The following is a 19,664-nucleotide window of genomic DNA, read 5'->3' as shown; positions in this document are numbered from 1 at the left end:
ATGTTCAATTTTAAGTATAGTTTACTTTACCAAATACTTTGGTATTATGTCAAAGTTAGGCCTTCGGACATATTTAAGCTTGTTTAAATGGATCAAGCATAGAACAAGCACATGCAGCAATCTTTCTAAGCATAAAAACAATGTGAATCTATAACGCCCGTGAAATAATGACTGCTCCCCCGTGGTCGACGACGCGTGAATACAAAATGACAACTATATGTGCGTTGAGCACCGGAGGTTACTAACACAGTTCAGGGTGTGTGTCTCAGTCAGCGATATGGTCAACACTGTGATCAGTGGCCTGTAAAGAACATTATATACATAGCCCGTAACCCCGAGGTAGTATGTTTACCTGGAATTCGTCCTTACTCCACACAGGTAGGTGTTTAGCCCAGACCTTCTCAACATGTTGTTAAGCCACAGTAGGCCTACAGACATAACACCAAGACATACATATTTTAAGTGTGGTGTTATCTTTGTATACATTTGTGGGAACGTATTAATTGAAGCCCATGTCAAGCATTATATGTAATATTATATGCCATATCCTTTTAAAGGCCTACTACTAAATATCATATCGATTCGACCTGATATATTTTAGATATATAGGGCATGCTATTTAGTTTTCAGTCGGGTCAGTGTGTTACATAGGCCTATTTGCCGTTAATGTTTAGGCGATGTTGATACAGCGTTATACTGTTAGTTCATCTAACATTTCATGCCACATACCCACGAGCATGTGGATTTGAGAAAGCGTCGTGTCATGGTCGGGTAGCCTACATATGCATGTAGGCTTGCTGACACCGACAGGAAGTGCTGTGCATGGGTAAAAAATGGGTACAATTTACGTTTGTCAAATCGCCGCGCCATTGATCAGGATAGCATATTCAGGTGAGTGAACGACAGCATGACATTAGGTCGTTACACCAGCTCATTTGCCCACTACCTATACATGGGCAAACAGAGGCACGCGAGTAGCATTAGTATAAGTCACTGTTTCCACCATTCACCAGACACAGTCTGTTCCACTACCCCATACTTGCATATATCGACACACCCACATGTTATATAGCATACATGCACAAGCCGTCTAAAACGTCGGCTGGGTAGATAAACACTGCAAAGTGTAATGACCTCCAAATTGTCGTTCTTTTAAATGGGGTAAGGCAAAGGAATGCTTAGTTTCAACTCATGGTTTTGTGCATGGTATTAAACTCCATGACCGTTAACTGCCTAATTCAGACAGGTCACAGAATTAAGAATCAAATAAAAGGAATGACTGATCTTGACTGTAAATACATACGCCTCGCAGTACGTTACACAGGCATCGTAGTACGTTACACTTGCAGTACGTAACATAGGTCTTGCAGTACTTAACATAGGCCTCGCACTACGTTACATGGGCCTTGCAGTACGTAACATAGGCCTCGCAGTACTTTACATAGGCCTCTGTGTACATAGTATAGGTCTCTCAGTACGTTACATTGGCCTCGCAGTACGTTACATAGGCTTCGCAGTGCGTTGCGTAGGCCTCGATGTACATAGTATAGGTCTCTTCAGTACGTTACATTGGCCTCGCAGTACGTTACATAGACCTCGCAGTACGTTACGTAGGCCTCGATGTACATGGTATAGGTCTCTAAGTACGTTGCATAGGCGTGGCAGTACGTAAATGTATAACTTTCTAGTTAAAGTGGGATACCATTTTCGCTGCGGCAAGCAGATCTACAAGCCGCTGTGCCCGTCTGTCTGTCTGTCTGATTCCATCACTTCACGAACAGCCTGCATGTAAGACGGCGTCTACTTTTAGCAATGTGTTGTAGCCATTGATCACCTGCAGTCGAAAATAATAATGACTTAATTTTAAATTTTAACCCAATGCACCTGGCCTTTACAAATATATCCCCGACCCTCATATTGTGATATTGCATCAGCCTCTACATAAAAAAGAAGAGATGGCTGGAGTAAGACACGGTATTTATAGCCGTGGGGTCAACTAAGAGTTTGTTTCAGCCAGCAGCGTCTCGATTTTTTGTGGTCGTGAGAAATGTAGCCGGAGCTAGAACATGGATACGCTGGTGAGCCTGCTGGTTATATTTGTATATATATATACACAGACATATATGGCTGAATGTATTTTCTGTTTCTAATTTTCTTCGTTCAGAACGAATCCGCTATGTGGGTTTGAAAGTCCGGGGAACCCCCGTCTTGACCCGCATACATGTGGTATGCTAGGAGCGCACTATACACATGCAAACACCATTAATAATATTATATAGGGCAATCTGACATTTATTGGAGCTACCACCAACATAAAATGTTTAGAATATTTTTCGTAAACGATGGCGGTCAGCTTTATAGGTCGAGGAAACCATTGTACTCGGGCGAAAACAACCCACCTTTAGAAAGATACTGACAATTATTTGTGTGATGGACACACCTGCTCATTGTATTAGTGGAAAACTACAAGTCTTCACAGAACGTAGAACTGCGCCAAAGGCCACACGAGAGTCACCGACCTCGTGTAGGATACTTGCAGTTGTCAGCAGTCTGGACAGTTCCATGTAAATCATTGTGTGTTTATAGGAATTATTGATCATATAGCTTAACACTTTGTGACTATTTGTATATCAACTGATATAAATATATACAAGCACTGTTTGGTCCCTAAGTCACCAAGCATATGCTCGCTTCTTGGTACATACATTTATCTGGTGGGGTTTTATCAATGGAAGTTATACTTAAGGGACAAAGATTTTGATTTATTTTATTTGATTGGTGTTTTACACCGTACTCAAGAATATTTCACTTATACGACGGCGGCCAGCATTATGGTGGGAGGAAACCGGGCAGAGCCCGGGGAAAACTCACAACCATCCGCAGGTTGCTGCAGACCTTCCCATGTACGGCCGGAGAGGAAGACAGCATGAGCTGGGCTTGAACTCACAGCGACCGCATTGGTGAGAGGCTCCTGGGTCATTACGCTGCGCTAGCGCGCTAACCAACTGAGCCACGGAGGCCCTAAGGGACAAAGATTTATTTATTTATTTGATTGGTGTTTTACGCCGTACTCAAGAATATTTCACTTATACGACGGCGGCCAGCATTATGGTGGGTGGAAACCGGGCCCCGCCCCGGGGAAACCCACGACCATCCGCAGGTTGCTGGCAGACCTTCCCATGTACGGCCGGAGAGGAAGCCAGCATGAGCTGGACTTGAACTCACAGCGTCCACATTGGTGAGAGGCTCCTGGGTCATTACGCTGCGCTATCGCGCTAACCAACTGAGCCACGGAGGCCCTAAGGGACAAAGAACCTAATTGTATATTATGCTTAATATCTGGCCTTTGACAAGGTTTAGGGCCACTTTTCAGTGTAAAGTTTAGAGAATATAAGGTATTGAATGAATGGAGAACCAGTGACAGCAAAGTGTATATAGCCAAAACAGTGTATAAAAAGGAAGACTAACCTTTTCCGGATAACGTTTATATAAAGTTAAGCAGTGTCAATCATTTTGCCCTAAAATAACCAGTTTCACTCCTGCGAGAAATCCGTGCGACTATTTGCCTTAGATCAGTGACAGGATTACGGATTAACACATGCGATATTATTTATCAGGTGTAGATTACGTATGTTTTCGTTTCGGCGACCGTAGATGTTACGTGGACAACCTATAATTATATATTTAATATAATTATATGCTGTCAACATCACTGATACAGGTATCATCGTTCAAAATATCTTCGGAAAAGACGAAGCCAGCATGGGCTAGAGCTGAGCTCACAGCGATCGCATTGATGAGAGGCTCCTAAGTTTTTGTGCCGCGCTTTAGCAGGCTAACCACTGGGCCACACAGATCCCCACGGGAATTGATAAATATGAAAGCAAAGCTTAGTTTTCTGGAAGAACTCTCGGATACATTCATATCTTTAAGAGGTGACATGATTTACATTCTTGGTTAGAATTATTTTCTTGTATGCAGTAAACCATTTTACACATTTTTCCGAACAAGACGAACGCAAAAATTGCGTGTATATTTCATATAATTATTTGTCAACCTTCACTGATACAGTTGCTACAGTTCGAAAGTCTTCTTGGAAATTAACATAAGTATACACATTTCCCTCCTCATAAAACCATGGACAGTTGAGAGTAAATAGATTTAAGCCCATTGTCGTTATGGCATCTGTCCTTACCCCTAAAGAAGGCCTTCACGTACACATGAGTATTGAAGCTATTGTGGAAGGTAAGAGAAGGCAAAAATATACGAGAAATTTCTACATGTATATGGTACCCAAATTTTATTTCTCGCGAATGGTCAGGTTTCGAGAGAAGCAAACTCTCCTATGAGTAAAAGGTGGTACTGTGGACTTATAAACAGTGTCCGTCACACAAGACAATGCATACTGGGAGTAAACTTTTCAGCTCATACGGTTAACAAGAATGCAAAATTTACTGTATAATTGCCATGTTTTATCATGATATCAGTTTTAATTAAGTTTCAGATTGCATGTCCGTAGGCAGTAGTGTGATTCAGTTCAAACTGTTGCATAGTATATAAACAGAATATAATCCGAGCCTATTTTGCCCTCAGATATTTCAAGCATATATGTCTATCTTGCAAAATTCCCCGCTGGTCTGTCTGCTACATAAGGCACAATTTTAAAGACACCTCCGATAATAGAAAATCGAGTTTGATGGCACAAAATTGGTAACAGAAATATCACTGATTTCAATCAGAGCATGTTTTATATTTTAGCCAGTTTTGGTTATATTGCAGATGAAATTAATTATATTCTTCTATATCACAGTTCCATGTGTATGCAGTGAGTTTCTGCGGGTTTTGTCCGGTTTCTTCCCACCATATAATGCTATCCGCCCTCGTAAGAATGAAATGTTTTTAAGTAAAAAAAAAACACCAATCAAATAAATTGATGATTTAATAGTAATATTGCTGCCTCGGCATAAATGCATATGTCAAGCGCTGGTTGCTTCGGTGCAAATATATATAGCATATGTGTACGTAACATACTATGATGTGGTATGTCGATCTCTTGAGAGAGTTAACACTAAACGACTATCAAATTGAAAAGTTCCCGTAATGAATGGGACACCGTCGTGAAATGTAAATGGTATTCATATTTAACGAATAATATTTACTCTATAATATATATACATGTATATGTCCAGTGGGTACACCGTTTGTGGTAACTAAATTGCAAACGGTGAAATAACAATAACTGTAGTGTATTACGTAGATGTAATGGCTGTATATTACAACGAAACACGTTTAAACAGTCTCGAAAAGGCTCATATATACACGACCCATGATTTGATAATGGAGTTTTTATGTATAGTCTCTCGGCGAACGTTTGTCCCATTATAATTAAATATTTAATGAAACATTCCTTTTTACACGAATATCTTAATTTATTCCTCGCGACGATGAAAGAAAAAATATAGTTCTTTATTACAAACATACCAACAAACAAACAACCCATAAAGTACATGGTTTCGTTAACAGGACATCAATGTGGAGACCTAATTAGCAGCCATAAACCAGTCCAGGGGCACCAACTTGTTATTTTTGATAAGTTCTTTGTTTGAAAGACAATATAAAAAATGTATATGCTCTCTACCTCGGGATAGCGCGACAGGGCATATATAGCAAAGGCACCTGCATAGGTAAATAAACTACTGCATGTTTGTAAACTGTGTTGCAAAAGCACACTTCATTTTGCAATAACAGGTATGCCTTCACCTATAGACAGTATATGAAAACAAATTACTTAAAACAATATAAAGACGGTTCTAGGCACAGATGGTTCGTTCCATGATTTTCCCATGTAACTTCAATACTACCTAATGCTTTTATATAGGCGGTATATCCGTAGCTTAATGATGCGTATGTAATGAAGAGATATTCCCTTACATGCATGTGTCAAGAAGCTTGAGAGAGCCGCTTATAATACCTACCACTGACGATCCACGGTGCTATAAATCAGCTGTGGAATAGTCTACATTCACTTGGCACACAAAAGTAACACATTCAAGGAATTTTTGCATGGTGTGGTCTAAATAATGCCTGTGCGACACCAACGGTGGTGTGCATTTTATTGGACTGTACAGTTTCCTTAAGCATCTGCTTAAAGCTTTCCAATGACGTGACCGTCATTATTCCAGACCAGGCTCAGGGATCACTGAACGATCATTTGTCAAAATTTAAAATCTCTTCAAAATTGATATTTCTGATGCAAGCAGGTCAAACTATTGCTCGACAACGTAAATTCCAGGTAAGTTATTGTGCTAACAACAAATTTCAGCTAAATAACATAATATGCTCTCATATTCAACTTGACATCCTGCTGCGCCAGCATGCTAACCATAGTGGCAACTATTAGAAATGATAGTGAAGTTGTCGTTGTCTTGAACTCCAGGAAATGAAGAGGTCCCAGCTCTTTAAGAGGTGATATGAAATACTTTCTTGCTTAAAATTATCTTTTGCAAGACATTCTACACGTAATTGTCTTGGAACGAGACAAGCACGAAAATTGCCCAGTATATTTCATAAACATATTCTATCTGTTATATTACCTGTTTATACGTTCTGAAACGGTATTACGTTTCGAGAACGCCCTAAACCATGGGTTCAAATCCCCCTGGACCCAGTGTCCTAGTTGCGAAAAAACTGATGACAACAATTGTTAATTACTTCACCTTAACTGATTAGCAGAGTCAGCAGAAAACACCTCAGAAGGGAACTCTAACTGTTGTAGTTTAATTGACTACACCGTTTGCAAGCTTGAACGACTTTACATGTAGTTCACATCGAGGTAAGTAGACAACTGATGTCAGCAGGTCATATGCTTTTTACCAGACTCCATTGCAGACAAGCACTGTCGTGATTAGACTGGTTTTACTCTTACGCTCATTTTCAAAAAACTTGTTGAAATTTTTAAGGGCTCGAATTAGACAAACTTGTTTAGCCTTGCATATTTCTTTAGTTATTTAAATTTTTATGTCCAGATGAAGATGCCCAGCAAATTTTATAAAGATTTGCTAAAATGTACTGTGCATTACCGTGTAGTTTGCAACAAAGTGCAATTATACATTTACTTCATACAAGAGCAAAAACTGCGTTGATTTAAATAGAAAACCATCTGTAGTTTTTCTATGTTCCATTTAAATAATAGCAGGTCATTTTATAATGTGGCCATTAGCAATCTACCATTTGGAGCTATGGGCTCATACTTATCAAGCAACTTGATTTAAGTTATAAATTGAAAGAGCTTAGAAAATCCAAATATGAAGTAACTCAGATTTTAGTTGATGCATTGCTCTACAGTAAAGAATCAGTGTACAAATTTTAAAGATTTTAATCATTTGAGTGTTTAAATTTGGACTTAAGTCTTAAGACGTTGGATAAACATGGACTTGGCTCATCTTATGAAAAATACCTTTATATATTGGGCGTAGCCCGCGATATGCAGTTTTAGGGGGCGGACAAAAGCCCCGCGGGACAAAAAACCCGCGAACAAAACCCTCGGCGGAGAAAAAAAAACCCGGCGAACATAAGCCTCTCAGTCAGTATTAAGTGTATATGGTAAATGACATAAGTCGTTTGAGAAACTTAAAGGAGAAGAAAATTTAAATATCAAACAAATACCATTAAAAAGATTATGAACTCTCCTCGCAGGTGCATGCCATAAAAAAAGATCTTATATCTAGCTCAAGTTGATAAATTATAAATAAAGTCAGCGCCGAAATCCTCTGCGGACGACTCCACTTTGCCTAAGAACTAGTCCTGAAGTCTTCTGTGTTAGGAGGAGACTTGGCGTCGGAAACCGCCGAAGTGCAGTTCGTACATTTCCGGTTGAATTATTCTTCCCAGATTGTAGCAAACAGTACAGTTCGTTTTCCTCTTGACGATCGGGAAACCGGAATGTTGGACGTAGGTCCCGCGTTTACACGAACAATCCGGCAGTTTTAACAAAATTCACTGGCTGAGAGGCAGCACACCCCCAGCATAAATTACAGGGTGTTAAAGATGGAGGACGCGATGAACTCAGCGATTCATGCCAGCTTTGCCGTTTTCAGGCTTTATGTGTATGGCGAGGAAAAATCGCAAAATTATGCAGCAGGCACCACCAGATGGGGAAAAATGTGCTCTTTTCAGCCTGTAGTGTCATTTTTTAAAGTTTTCTTCTGTTTTAAACCATTCTTCATGAAATGACGTTTCAGATTTTAATACATGTTTGCAATCTATAGAGCCCTTCTTTCTCGTTCAATCACCATGTATTCTAACCGTTTTTGACGACATCGAAAACAGGTATATATCTCTCAGCGGTATACAGGATGCCCGACCTACATTTCAGGCTTACCTGAAAACTAAAGAAGTCTACAAGTATGGTAAACAATTGCTGTATCGCACCTTGTGTTAGAATTTGTTTTCCTGTTCTAAAAACACCTCTAAAGAAAATGGTTGATATCAAATACTTGTAGCGGTGATGGTCTTACCCTCAGAAAACAAAAGACACAAAACGTGCCTGTTTCAATCTTTCAGAGTGTAGAAATTAAAAAACATGCAACCAACATTCGTTTTTCCCGATTTCGGGGAATAATATATAAATTTTAATTTACGCAATTAATATAGATTGCTTCCGATTTAACGTTAAGATCACTAATCACTGATCACATACATTCATGTAGGTCATATAAAATAGAAAAAATACGCAGTAACTTGTAAAAGTAAATTGTTTTTTATTCTTGCTCAAAAGTATTCAAAAATTTTTTTTTGTGAACTATAGTCTGATTTGGTTTAAATTTCTGAATAATAAAATTTTTAAAAATTGTACATAAGATGCCGGTTAACCGACTCAAAATGCATACCTTTCGGTAGCTGCGAGATGATACTATGAATTGTAGTCAGCTGTAACCTGTATGCCATGCTGAAATATTTCGTCCAAACAAATTAGGAATAGTGGTAGAATAAACTTATATCTGCTGGACGAAAAGTATTCGATAATTATATCAGAGACATTCAAGACAGCTGTTTTTGGCAATATTGTTTTGAAAACATACGTGTATAACACTTATGAGAGGAAAGCAACCCGAGTGAAAGGCTGGGTTACGCTTTGATTGGACAGTTTTTTACATGAAAGGCAAAGTCACGCTACATGAATTCCCGTCAATAAATATGTTTGTTAGATTGTCGCATATGTTTTGTCGGTTAATCAAAACGACGGAGCTTTTGTCCGCCGGGGTTTTTGTCCTGGCTTCGCAATTTTATTGCTGACCACACTAGTCCCCGACAACCACTCCCTTGTCACTCCATTCATGACAAATTCATGCAAACACCTCACCATTACCTCACAACTGTCTCATGCACTTCTATACGGTTGTATTGACCACAAAACAACCTTTATCATCACGCTCAAAACAAACCCTCTTCACCTCGTTAATCTCGTGAATGTGACCCAGGACGGTCCCCGACCCCAGGGCTATTTGACACCGACATAAACAACATTAAACGAGTGAGGATCGAATCCTTCAATTTGGTGCCAACACAATGTGAGGAATTCGGTCAGTTGAAGGTGTGCCTTACCCTAGGGTATGGGAAGCGCCTTGATATGTAATCCTATGCAGTATAACTACCGTATCGGTGAAGATGAGAGGGGTTGAGGGAAGGTTATGCGGCTTCTCGGGCCACGCGGACTAAATAATGTATTAAATGTTTACATTCCTCTACCTTGACCCAGTTTACACATGACTGCACGTGAACACATCTCACTGCACGTGAGTAGTATAAGACAGGAATCGACTAGCTCATAACACACCTTATATAGATATAGAGGTGAGATGGTCGTAAAACACAAAAGTAAAACGCATATTGGTAAGTAGTTAGTTAAGTAAATAGGTATACACAGCTCATATCTTCTACTGATTTACGAAGTTTACACAGACTTGTGAGTTCCAGAACAGCATCTGTGATCGAGTTTTTAACCCCTTAAAACCAGCTGCTAATTCTTCCGATGTAAACAACATATGTATGTGATATATATGAACCCGACCCACCAAAGAGTGAGTGAGTGCTTGGGGTTTAACGTCGTACTCAACAATTTTTCAGTCATATAACGACGAAGGAACAATTAGGGTGCATGTACGTGTAATGTGCCTCCTTGTTGCAGGACGGATTTCCACCGCTCTTTTATTTAGTGCTGCTTCACTGAGACGACTTACCGAAGGCAAGTAAGCTGCTCCGCCCGAGCCATTATACTGATACGAGACCCACCAAAGGCAGTGGGCATTTGTTGATAGCTCCATTGATAAAGTACCAAAAGTATTTATGTTTTGTACAATAATGCATCTGGCAATTCTTTAATAGTTAATTTAGAGCTTTACTTTATATAAATTTATAGAAACCCAGTGTTCTTTTTTTACAAGACAGATGTTGATACTGAGGTTAAGTGTGTTGGCCTAGAGGTTGTTTAGAGACTTGCTATTATGTTACAAAGCTATGAAGGATTTGTTTACAAGGCGTGTTCAAGGGTTATTGTTGCAATTTTGTTCAGAAATGAAGCAGCCTGACTGCCTTATAGCTTTAACTGTCAATTGTGTATAGGTTTGGGTTGATGCTGATCTCCCGATGGTTGATGGATCGAACCCGACCCTTATCGATTTTTCTCCTATATTCTAATTTCAGAAGGTTGTCCGTGAATTTTTTTCATAACACCGTTCTCGTGAACTTTTCCTAAAATATTTTTCGCGTTTCGTTAATTGCTTTTCTAAAATATCGCTGAAGTAATTGACACCCCTTATTGTTTTGCCTACACAGATTAAAAATCCAGTGAACTCTTGGACCAAATATCCCGCGATTGGTGTAAAGGCGACGATGTCGGAGAACGGCGCGGCAGGTGGGATATCCCGCGATTCCATGGTAGGTCTATACAGATGTCAGCACCCGTATGGCTGTCAGCCTTACTTGAGCTATAGGTGTCGTCGTAACAAGATTAGCCAGTTTGCGTTGGACTGACGTTTACACAAACTGTGCTGTACTTTCTGACCTCGTAATTTATTGTATTTTTGTGATTTTAATTTAAAAGATTACCACATCGCGGGGATAATCCATCATTGAACAAAGATATGAAATTTCGCCTATAACTGACATAATTTGCACTGCATAAATCACGGACATTTATAATATATTAATTATTATATATTTGATAAAACTCGGGAATATGCTATATTAATAAACCACAGTTCAGTTTTTTTTTCCTAATTAAATATACAGTCTATCCATATAAAACTGAGACATCTGAGGAAGGCAACGATATAAGAATACGTTTTCGTTATGCTTGAATTAATCCGCCATGGTGGGGTGGGGGCTGCGTGGCTCAGTCGGTTATCCCGCTAGCGCAGCGTAATGACACAGGAGCCTCTCACCAATGCGGTCGCTGTGAGTTCAAGTCCAGCTCATGCTGGCTTCCTCTCCGGCCGTAAGTGGGAAGGTCTCGCAGCAACCTGCAGATAGTCATGGGTTTCCCCCGGGCTGTGCCCGGTTTTCTCCCACCATAATGCTGGCCGCCGTCGTATAAGTGAAATGTTCTTGAGCACACCGTAAAACACCAATCGCATAAATAAAATAAATTAAACGTATACTGTACGTGTATGTCTCTGTAGAATTACAACACAGAACAGATATGCCTATCTAAGTCATAGTGCTCCATGTGTATTTTCTACTTTATTTACACGTTTTTTGGGGGTTTTTTTTTTTGTTTTTGTTTTTGTTTTTGTTTTGTTTTGTTTTGTTTTTTTTTTTTGTTTTTTTTGTTTTTTGGGGTTGTTTGGCTTTTGTCAGTAAACTTTAGAATTGCATGAGATAAATGCTTAATTATTGTCATGATTTATTATTACTTATTAAGCAAATATTAATTAAGAACCTAATATACTGGTGAGTATCTCGTAGGCGTAAATTATAATGATGATATAATTCAATTACAAGAATGTCATTTTATATATCTCTTTCTGTGGTAAAACAAAGCTGTGCATGGCATTTCAGATTGACAAGGTCAAAGAAAATAAGTACGTCTGCACCCTCGATGAAGAATCAATAAAAACTGCTCAGAGAGACCTAAATGAGATTCCTTCGGAAAGAGAGAGTCAGCTGGAAGAGTTCCGGAGATGGATACGGAGTCACAAGAGCTGGCTAAGAACACCAATGGGTGGGTTTGATGCTTTAAGCCAACGGGTATGTCTTGTGCACCTGGGTATGTTTGATATTGTACGCGTGTGGATAGGTTAGTTTTTGTACGCCTGTGGGTAGGTTTGGTGTTGTGTGCCTGTGGGTAGGTTTGGTGTTGTGCGCCCGTGGGTAGGTTTGGTGTTGTACGCCCGTGGGCAGGTTTGGTGTTGTACGCCCCTGGGCAGGTTTGGTGTTGTACGCCCGTGGGTAGGTTTGGTGTTGTACGCCCGTGGGTAGGTTTGGTGTTATATGCCCTTGGGTAGGTTCGTGTTGTACGCCCGTGGGTAGGTTTGGTGTTGTGTGCCTCTGGATAGATTTGATGTTGTACGCCTGTGGATAAATTTGGTGCTGTACGCACGTGGGTAGGTTTGGTGTTCTATGCCAGTGCATAGATTTGGTGTTGTACGCATGTGGATAGATTTGGTGTTGTACGCATGTGGATAGATTTGGTGTTGTACGCCCGTAGGTAGGTTTGGTGTTGTACGCCCATGGTTAGATTTCGTGTGCGTACGTGGGTAGGTTTGGTATGAGATGGTATCAGAAGTTAGGTTTTGTGTAAGACGCCTTTGTGCAGATTTGGTGATGTACGCCGTGGGTAGGTTCAGTGTTGTACGCCAATAGATTTTGTGAGAGACCCATATGGGTCGATTTGGTGTGAGAGGCCTGTGGGTAGGTTTGGTGTGAGAGGCAAGTGGGTAGATTTGTTGTGAGGCGCCTGTGGGTAGGTTTGATGTGAGACGCCTGTGGGTAGGTTTGATGTGAGAGGCCTGTGGGTAGGTTTGGTGTGAGACGCCAGTGGGTAGGTTTGGTGTGGGTAGATTTGGCCGTCCACGTGAGACCATTATGATTTGGTCATATATTTAAGAACTGCAATATAAGTTTTCCCTTTATTTTTATTATGTATACTGTATTTTTGTGACAGCTATTTAAAAAATAGCAACAGAGTAATTTTGAAAAGCAAGAATGAAATCTGGTTTAAAACTTGCCAAAGCGCATGTTCCAGCAATAGAATAAACTTCAGCTTTTCATATGTTTATCTGTAAATAAATCCTTTTTTGGTAAATTTTTCAGATGCCGTATTCCTCCTGTCCTTTCTGCGCATGCGTAAGTTCAGTCAAGTGTTTGCACGTCAAGCTATCGACCATTACTGGACGACGCGGACGAAGTACCCGGATTGGTTGGCGAATATAGATACCCACGACCCAGCTATTCAGAAAGTCCTGGAAAATGGGTAAAGGGTGCATACACCAACACATTCTACATTACGTAAACTGTTTCATCTCAAACCGCTTCTAGTTATGTAATAATCTCAGGGGAAATTAAGCCCATTAAATCTTTGTAAAATTCGTAAAACTTGATTATTGACTATGATATTTAATATATTTTTGGAAAATGTAAGTTTTGGAAGTGCTTCAAAAGGAGTAATGAGCTCAAAGAATTAGGAAGTTGCTGATTTCTCATATATATCATGTATTTCTGAGATTTTATATGTGGGTTTAATAACTTTCATAAAAGTTAAAATGTCTTTTTGTTTAAGTGATATTTCGATCGAAGATAATGCGCTCTACATTCACCTGAATTCGTTAAGTGTGCATTTCGTTAAGTGTGCTTACCGATGTTCTTTCAGGTCCTATCTTACACTCCCCAAAAGAGATAAGAAGGGGAGACTAATCTTGCTGGGACGACCTGGTAGGTGAACATCAATAATTAAGACTAGATGTAGTCCACATAATGGGAGGAGCATATAGTTATTTCTTCAACAAATACGCTACTTGGCAGCTGTCCGAAACCTTTAGCTTGCGCTATACTGATAGTGTAAGTGTAGGTAATTGCCCGACGTCCAAGCACATGATATATTATCAGTTCGCAAGAAAAAGGGATATAAATGAAATATTGCAAGCCATCGTGAATAATATAAACAATCGGGTTTAAGCAGTGGTTAATTAATTTATTTACTTTATTTGATTCTTGTTTATAAAACTCCAGATTAATGCATAGTTTAAAACACTTCGGGAATGATGACAATTAGTCGCAACCCTGCCAAAATTTTATTCATTTCACATTTCATAAAATACGTCGCAGAATCAAATGTTTGAACAATGATAAAAAATAATCCCTCAATTCTTGAAGACATACGAAACACGTAACATGGATAGATCGACTTAAATAACTTGTATTTCCCTTGACATATCCGTGCGAGACTTTTATAGGCACTGAACTACATGTTGAATTCGATTTCATATTTAATGAACTTGTCATCGCCTATCTACATAATTTGCGTAATAACACGGATTTCTTTCACCCATAAGGTTATGCTCTCGCCAGATGTACAACTTTTTTTGGCACCCCTTTTTTAGACAGGTGAAAATGACATGCGCATTGTTATCTTCCGCTTGCAGGTGTCGTAGACACGTCCAACAAACATTACACCTCAGATGACGTCATCAAGACGGGCCTGGCGTTGTCGGATTACTTTCTCATGGACGAACTCACACAGATTCATGGGTTTGTGGTTCTCATGGACTTCACAGGCATGACCATGAAACACATGGGATTTCATGGCATGAACAAAATGAAGAAAAACGCTGCCATATTGTCAGTGAGTATAATATAATATAATCAGTTTTCTACTTCTCAATTAAATGACGTGTATAGTAAACGATGTCTTTTTACATTAAGTTGTACATTATATCGCAGTGTTTAGTTTTTGGCCATTTATTTATTTAGTTTAGTCAAATACATTGATTATTGTATGTTCCAAAAAAGGTGCATGAGGTAAAAGCTCTCTATGTTTCAATTTTCAGAGAATTTATCCGATTCGAACCAAGGAGGTTCACAATTACAACATGGGATCAGTTGGTGAAACACTTTTCAAAATAACTAGGCCGCTTTTGCCAGAAAAAGTCCAGAAGCGAGTAAGTCCATTTCGTTCTTGGTTGTGTACATAAAGAACTAAAGACTGTACCTTTATCACTCGATTGCTCTATAGATTAATCTTTTCACGTTGCTAGTTAATTGTTACACTTTCACCATCAGTAATTTATCACTTCCTCATTTTCAAGTTTCAACAGTCACATATAAGCTTTAATATCCGGCATTGCTTTAACCGTAATTCGTGTGGATCTTTTGCCTGAACACTGAGCACCGATGGGGATGTTTCACTATTATTATTTCTGCTTAGCCAGTGTTTCACTTTGATTAATTGTGCTTACACAGTGTTTCACTTTTATTAATTGTGCTTACACAGTGTTTCACTTTTATTACTTCTGCTTATCCAGTGTTTTACTTTGATTAATTGTGCTGACACAGTGTTTCACTTTTATTACTTCTGCTTACCCAGTGTTTTACTTTGATTAATTGTGCTTACCCAATATTTTGCTTTCATTAATTGTACTTACAGTGTTTCACTTCTATTACTTGTGCTTACACAGTGTTTCACTTTTATTACTTCTGCTTACCCAGTGTTTTACTTTGATTAATTGTGCTGACACAGTGTTTCACTTTTATTACTTCTGCTTACCCAGTGTTTTACTTTGATTAATTGTGCTGACACAGTGTTTCACTTTTATTACTTCTGCTTACCTTGTGTTTTACGTTGATTAATTGTGCTGACACAGTGTTTCACTTTTATTACCTCTGCTGACCCAGTGTTTTTGCTTTGATTAATTGTGCTTAGACTGTGTTTCGCTTTCATTAGTTGTACTTACATAGTGTTTGACCTTTATTACTTGTGCTTACCTCAATGTTTCACTTTCAATCATTGTGCTCTCACAGTGTCTCGGTTTCATGACATGTGCATATCCCAATATTATTATTACTTGTGCTTACCCAATATTTTGCTTTCATTAATTGTACTTGCATAGTGTTTCACTTCTATTACTTGTGCTTACACAGTGTTTCACTTTCATTAATTGTACTTACATAGTGTTTGACTTTTATTACTTGTGCTTACCCTAATGTTTCACTTTCATTCATTGTGCTCAAACAGTGTCTCAGTTTCATTACTTGTGCATACCCCAATATTTCGCTTTCGTTAAGTGTGCTTACCCAATCAGTCCACCATGTTTTAGATTTTCACCCACTCCTCACTGGTGTCCGTGTACAAAGAAATCGACATGTCACATCTACCTGAAGAGTACCTGCCGGACGATTACACAGGTCCAAACGCAGGGCCAATAGATGCCATCGTTGGTGAGTGAGACAGTTGTCTAGAATCATTGGAGAATTTATTGAATGAAATATGTCCATTTTTATGTGTTGCGGTAAATTTTAGCTTAAATTTTAGCCCTAAATATTGTGCTTGACACACCAAGACCTGTTTAACCCACAAAGCCAACTTTGACTTCAGTCAGTGGAACGTACTTTGACGGTTTAGTTTGGATTGTAAGGATTCAAATGCACATTTCTAATAATGTGGTATTAACACAAATTTATGAAAATTTAAATTTCTACTGATAGTTTATGGCTCAAGAAGTTTAAATTTTAATGTAGGCATCTTAAAATAGCAGTTGTTACATATGCCACCTGGTCGTCTAGTTCCTACAGTTAAAAAATAAGCTTTTAAATGACATGTGAAAACCTGTTTCGTAGAGACTGTGAACTGTACATTGGGCCTTTTTCATTAAACATCGTAAAACCAGTTTATTCTAATTTTTTGGAAAAATTAAATTGTTCAGTTTAAAACGTCTTATTGCGACGAGATTTATGTAAAAAGTTGCCAAAAAGTTGACAGGAGAAGTGATGATCTCACTAAATTCTGGATAATTTATTTATTTATTTGATTGGTGTTTTACGCCCTACTCAAGAATATTTCACTTATACGACCTTGGCCAGCATTATGGTGGGAGGAAACCGGGCAGGGCCCGGCGGAAACCCACGACCATCCGCAGGTTGCTGTCAGACCTTTCCGCTTACGGCTGGAGGGGAAGCCAGCATGAGCTGGAAATTCTGGATAATAGCATTATAGTGTGAAGCAGAGGTGGAATACACGTGTTATAGCTTTAGACAAAGTTTGTTTGTCTGAGAAAAGTAGCCATATAGCTGTGCCATTTAATTTTTTAGTTGTACGTGTCTACTTATTCAATTTTTACATTTGTAGAGAACCTTCGGAAAGAAATGAGCTCACCACGAGTTCGCGATTGGCTGCTCACATTAAGCTCAGGAAAGTTCGGAATAGACGAGTCCCGACGAGTGCGACAGAAAGAAATACCACAGGAATCCTTCCGCATGCTATCAGAGGCCGATCATGATGAAGTGGCGGAGCTCGGTTTGTGATACCGCCCAGTGCTGAACATTCCGCGAAGAAAGCTAGGTTACTGTGATATCGAGACAATATGCAGTATACCGTGACTATCGATATTATCCGGCCCCGTGTGGAAAATTTTGACTTGCCCCTAAATTTCAATGTTACCTCAACGTGTTTTAATCATTTGTAACATTTGTTTAAATGGTCGACAGATATGAATGCGTGTATGACTGGTTGCATCATAAAGTTTGATAGGTTTCTGCGGTATCAGTGATGAAAGAGAGGTGTGAAAAACTGGCGTGAATTCATCAACATGTGTATTAGGAAAATAGGCTGGTGTGACTGTTACATATAACATTTTCAACTATTCATTTAATCCGTATTTTTACTATGGTCCCACTCTTGGGAGATTTTAAAAGGACAGTAAATCCCACTTGTCACGCAACATGGCTGTAGGCCTATATCACTTGTAGTTAGCTCATGACTGGTTCAGCTATATTTTGATGTGCCTTGCAGAGTTGTTATTTATCGATAGATATTCCCTCTTGCCGACTGTAACAATATTTGATGTACACTTTATTTACATTTGATGAGTTACATATTAATCATTATTGTTTGCTAAAGGCATTGTTATATACTTACACCTTTTCCACACAATCAGCGGGAATGTTTTGATTTCTTTCACACCTGCGCAGCAAATCACTGAGGTCAGTATTTACACACCAAATCTGGCTGTATATTGAAGTGAAACTTGATTGACTGATTGATTGACATGTTGATATGGCTGAAGTCCACAGTGCTCTAAAAACACAACGCGCTTTACGTTGCACGTGACTCAACAGTGCTTGTGTGCAGTTGAAGCGTTTTATGGCCACACGTACACGTACAAATTTAAGATGTGACGTACATTGACCGCGTGCGCTGTAGGCCACCAATTAACTAAAAGTTTCCCATTTTTCACTTATATGACGCTGAATAATGTGCTTATATAACTGCATTACAAGGGAGATTACCGTGGCTTCATTGTCAACTAATCGTTACTGGGTTTCTCCTTGGTATATCTTTTTTTATCGGATATTGTACGCTATAAGATAAGACGGTTGATTGATTGAATGATTAATTAAATCATTCATTCATATTTAAAGAATACATGAAATGCTTGTTGTTTTTATTTTTTCCTTCTTCATAACATGCAGTTTAGGATGTGTCCCATAAAACGTATAAAAGGACAAATGCTTCCCCGCTTTCTTCCTGGGCTGAAAAACGCATTTAAGCTACAGTTTGCCGAAGACCCCAGAGGTCAGTCCGGAATTAAATAGCCTGCAGTCATGACGTTTACGGTGACAGGTGTCCGAGCAAATCTGTGGGGTACACGAGCCAGTGAGCGGGCACTCAGCAGGTCTCGCTTTCTCATTTAGTTCATCGATGACGTCATTTTGGAAATCTCCCGAACAGTGACGGAAAATGTCAGTAAAATGGCATAACTTTCTTCATTTCACTTCACTTGTACTCCTGTATATATACACCACCGACCTCTGATATTGCTGACAAACTCGACCACATATGATATATAGACTTGCACGCCACACTGGTGCAAGAGAGGTGGCCATTCACACTCCTTACAGCGCATGCGCCGCTCTCCACGTTTGCGTTACATCACTGCCACCACAAGTAAATTATGTACAGAGATCTTAAACAACGCGCCGAGCTCACTGGTGTCACGGTGATCCAGCAGGAAGTGATCTCAGAAAACAAAAAAGTCTGTCTAAATCTTTTTTTCTAATAAAACTTCATACACGTGCATTCTGTTTATGTAAAGTATGCACAACTTATGATTCTAACCAACACCTGAACAATTTTATAGTCAAATGCTGCTTAGATAGCTCCGCGCGAGGACAGAAGTGGTGCAGCTAAGTCTAAACAAGCCTACGTGCGTCGCACACGCCCTTTTCTAGTGGTGGCGACCTTCAACAAACCTCAGACTCTTCATGACCTAAAGAGGCCATTCGACCGCTTATCGTCACAGCAGCCCAACGAACAGAACCCATCGTGACTGAGTTTCCGGAGTCAACAGCCCTCATTGCACACAATATCGACACCTTGTTTCTACAGCCGTAATATTGCGTTTGCTTCGTTTATGATATTTAATTTCCTGTTTATGAATATTCCTTTACGATAT

At 39.3% G+C, this 19,664-nt stretch overlaps 1 protein-coding gene across 1 annotated transcript; it reads left to right on the top strand.

Moving 5' to 3' along the window:
- The first annotated feature begins 247 nt into the window (after positions 1-247).
- On the top strand, positions 248-18,580 carry LOC135475516 (alpha-tocopherol transfer protein-like). Its single transcript, XM_064755443.1, has 9 exons — positions 248-378; positions 10,834-10,935; positions 12,058-12,220; positions 13,312-13,471; positions 13,868-13,929; positions 14,640-14,839; positions 15,045-15,155; positions 16,311-16,431; positions 17,339-18,580. Exons 2-9 carry the CDS (start codon positions 10,891-10,893, stop codon positions 17,512-17,514), a joined length of 1,038 nt encoding a protein of 345 aa, XP_064611513.1. The 5' UTR covers positions 248-378; positions 10,834-10,890; the 3' UTR covers positions 17,515-18,580.
- Positions 18,581-19,664: the final 1,084 nt, after the last annotated feature.

Source organism: Liolophura sinensis, chromosome 9, assembly GCF_032854445.1.
Source record: "Liolophura sinensis isolate JHLJ2023 chromosome 9, CUHK_Ljap_v2, whole genome shotgun sequence".
NCBI classification, from domain to species: Eukaryota; Metazoa; Mollusca; class Polyplacophora; order Chitonida; family Chitonidae; genus Liolophura; species Liolophura sinensis.
This window is presented reverse-complemented; position numbering and strand designations above follow the sequence as displayed.

Bases quoted from the DNA above. Each gene is read 5' to 3' on its own strand.
- LOC135475516 (XM_064755443.1), top strand. From the start codon at position 10,891: ATGTCGGAGAACGGCGCGGCAGGTGGGATATCCCGCGATTCCATG. The intron at 12,221-13,311 runs GTGGGTTTGATG...TAAATTTTTCAG, and splicing joins CTGGCTAAGAACACCAATGG to ATGCCGTATTCCTCCTGTCC. The intron at 15,156-16,310 runs GTAAGTCCATTT...ACCATGTTTTAG, and splicing joins CAGAAAAAGTCCAGAAGCGA to ATTTTCACCCACTCCTCACT.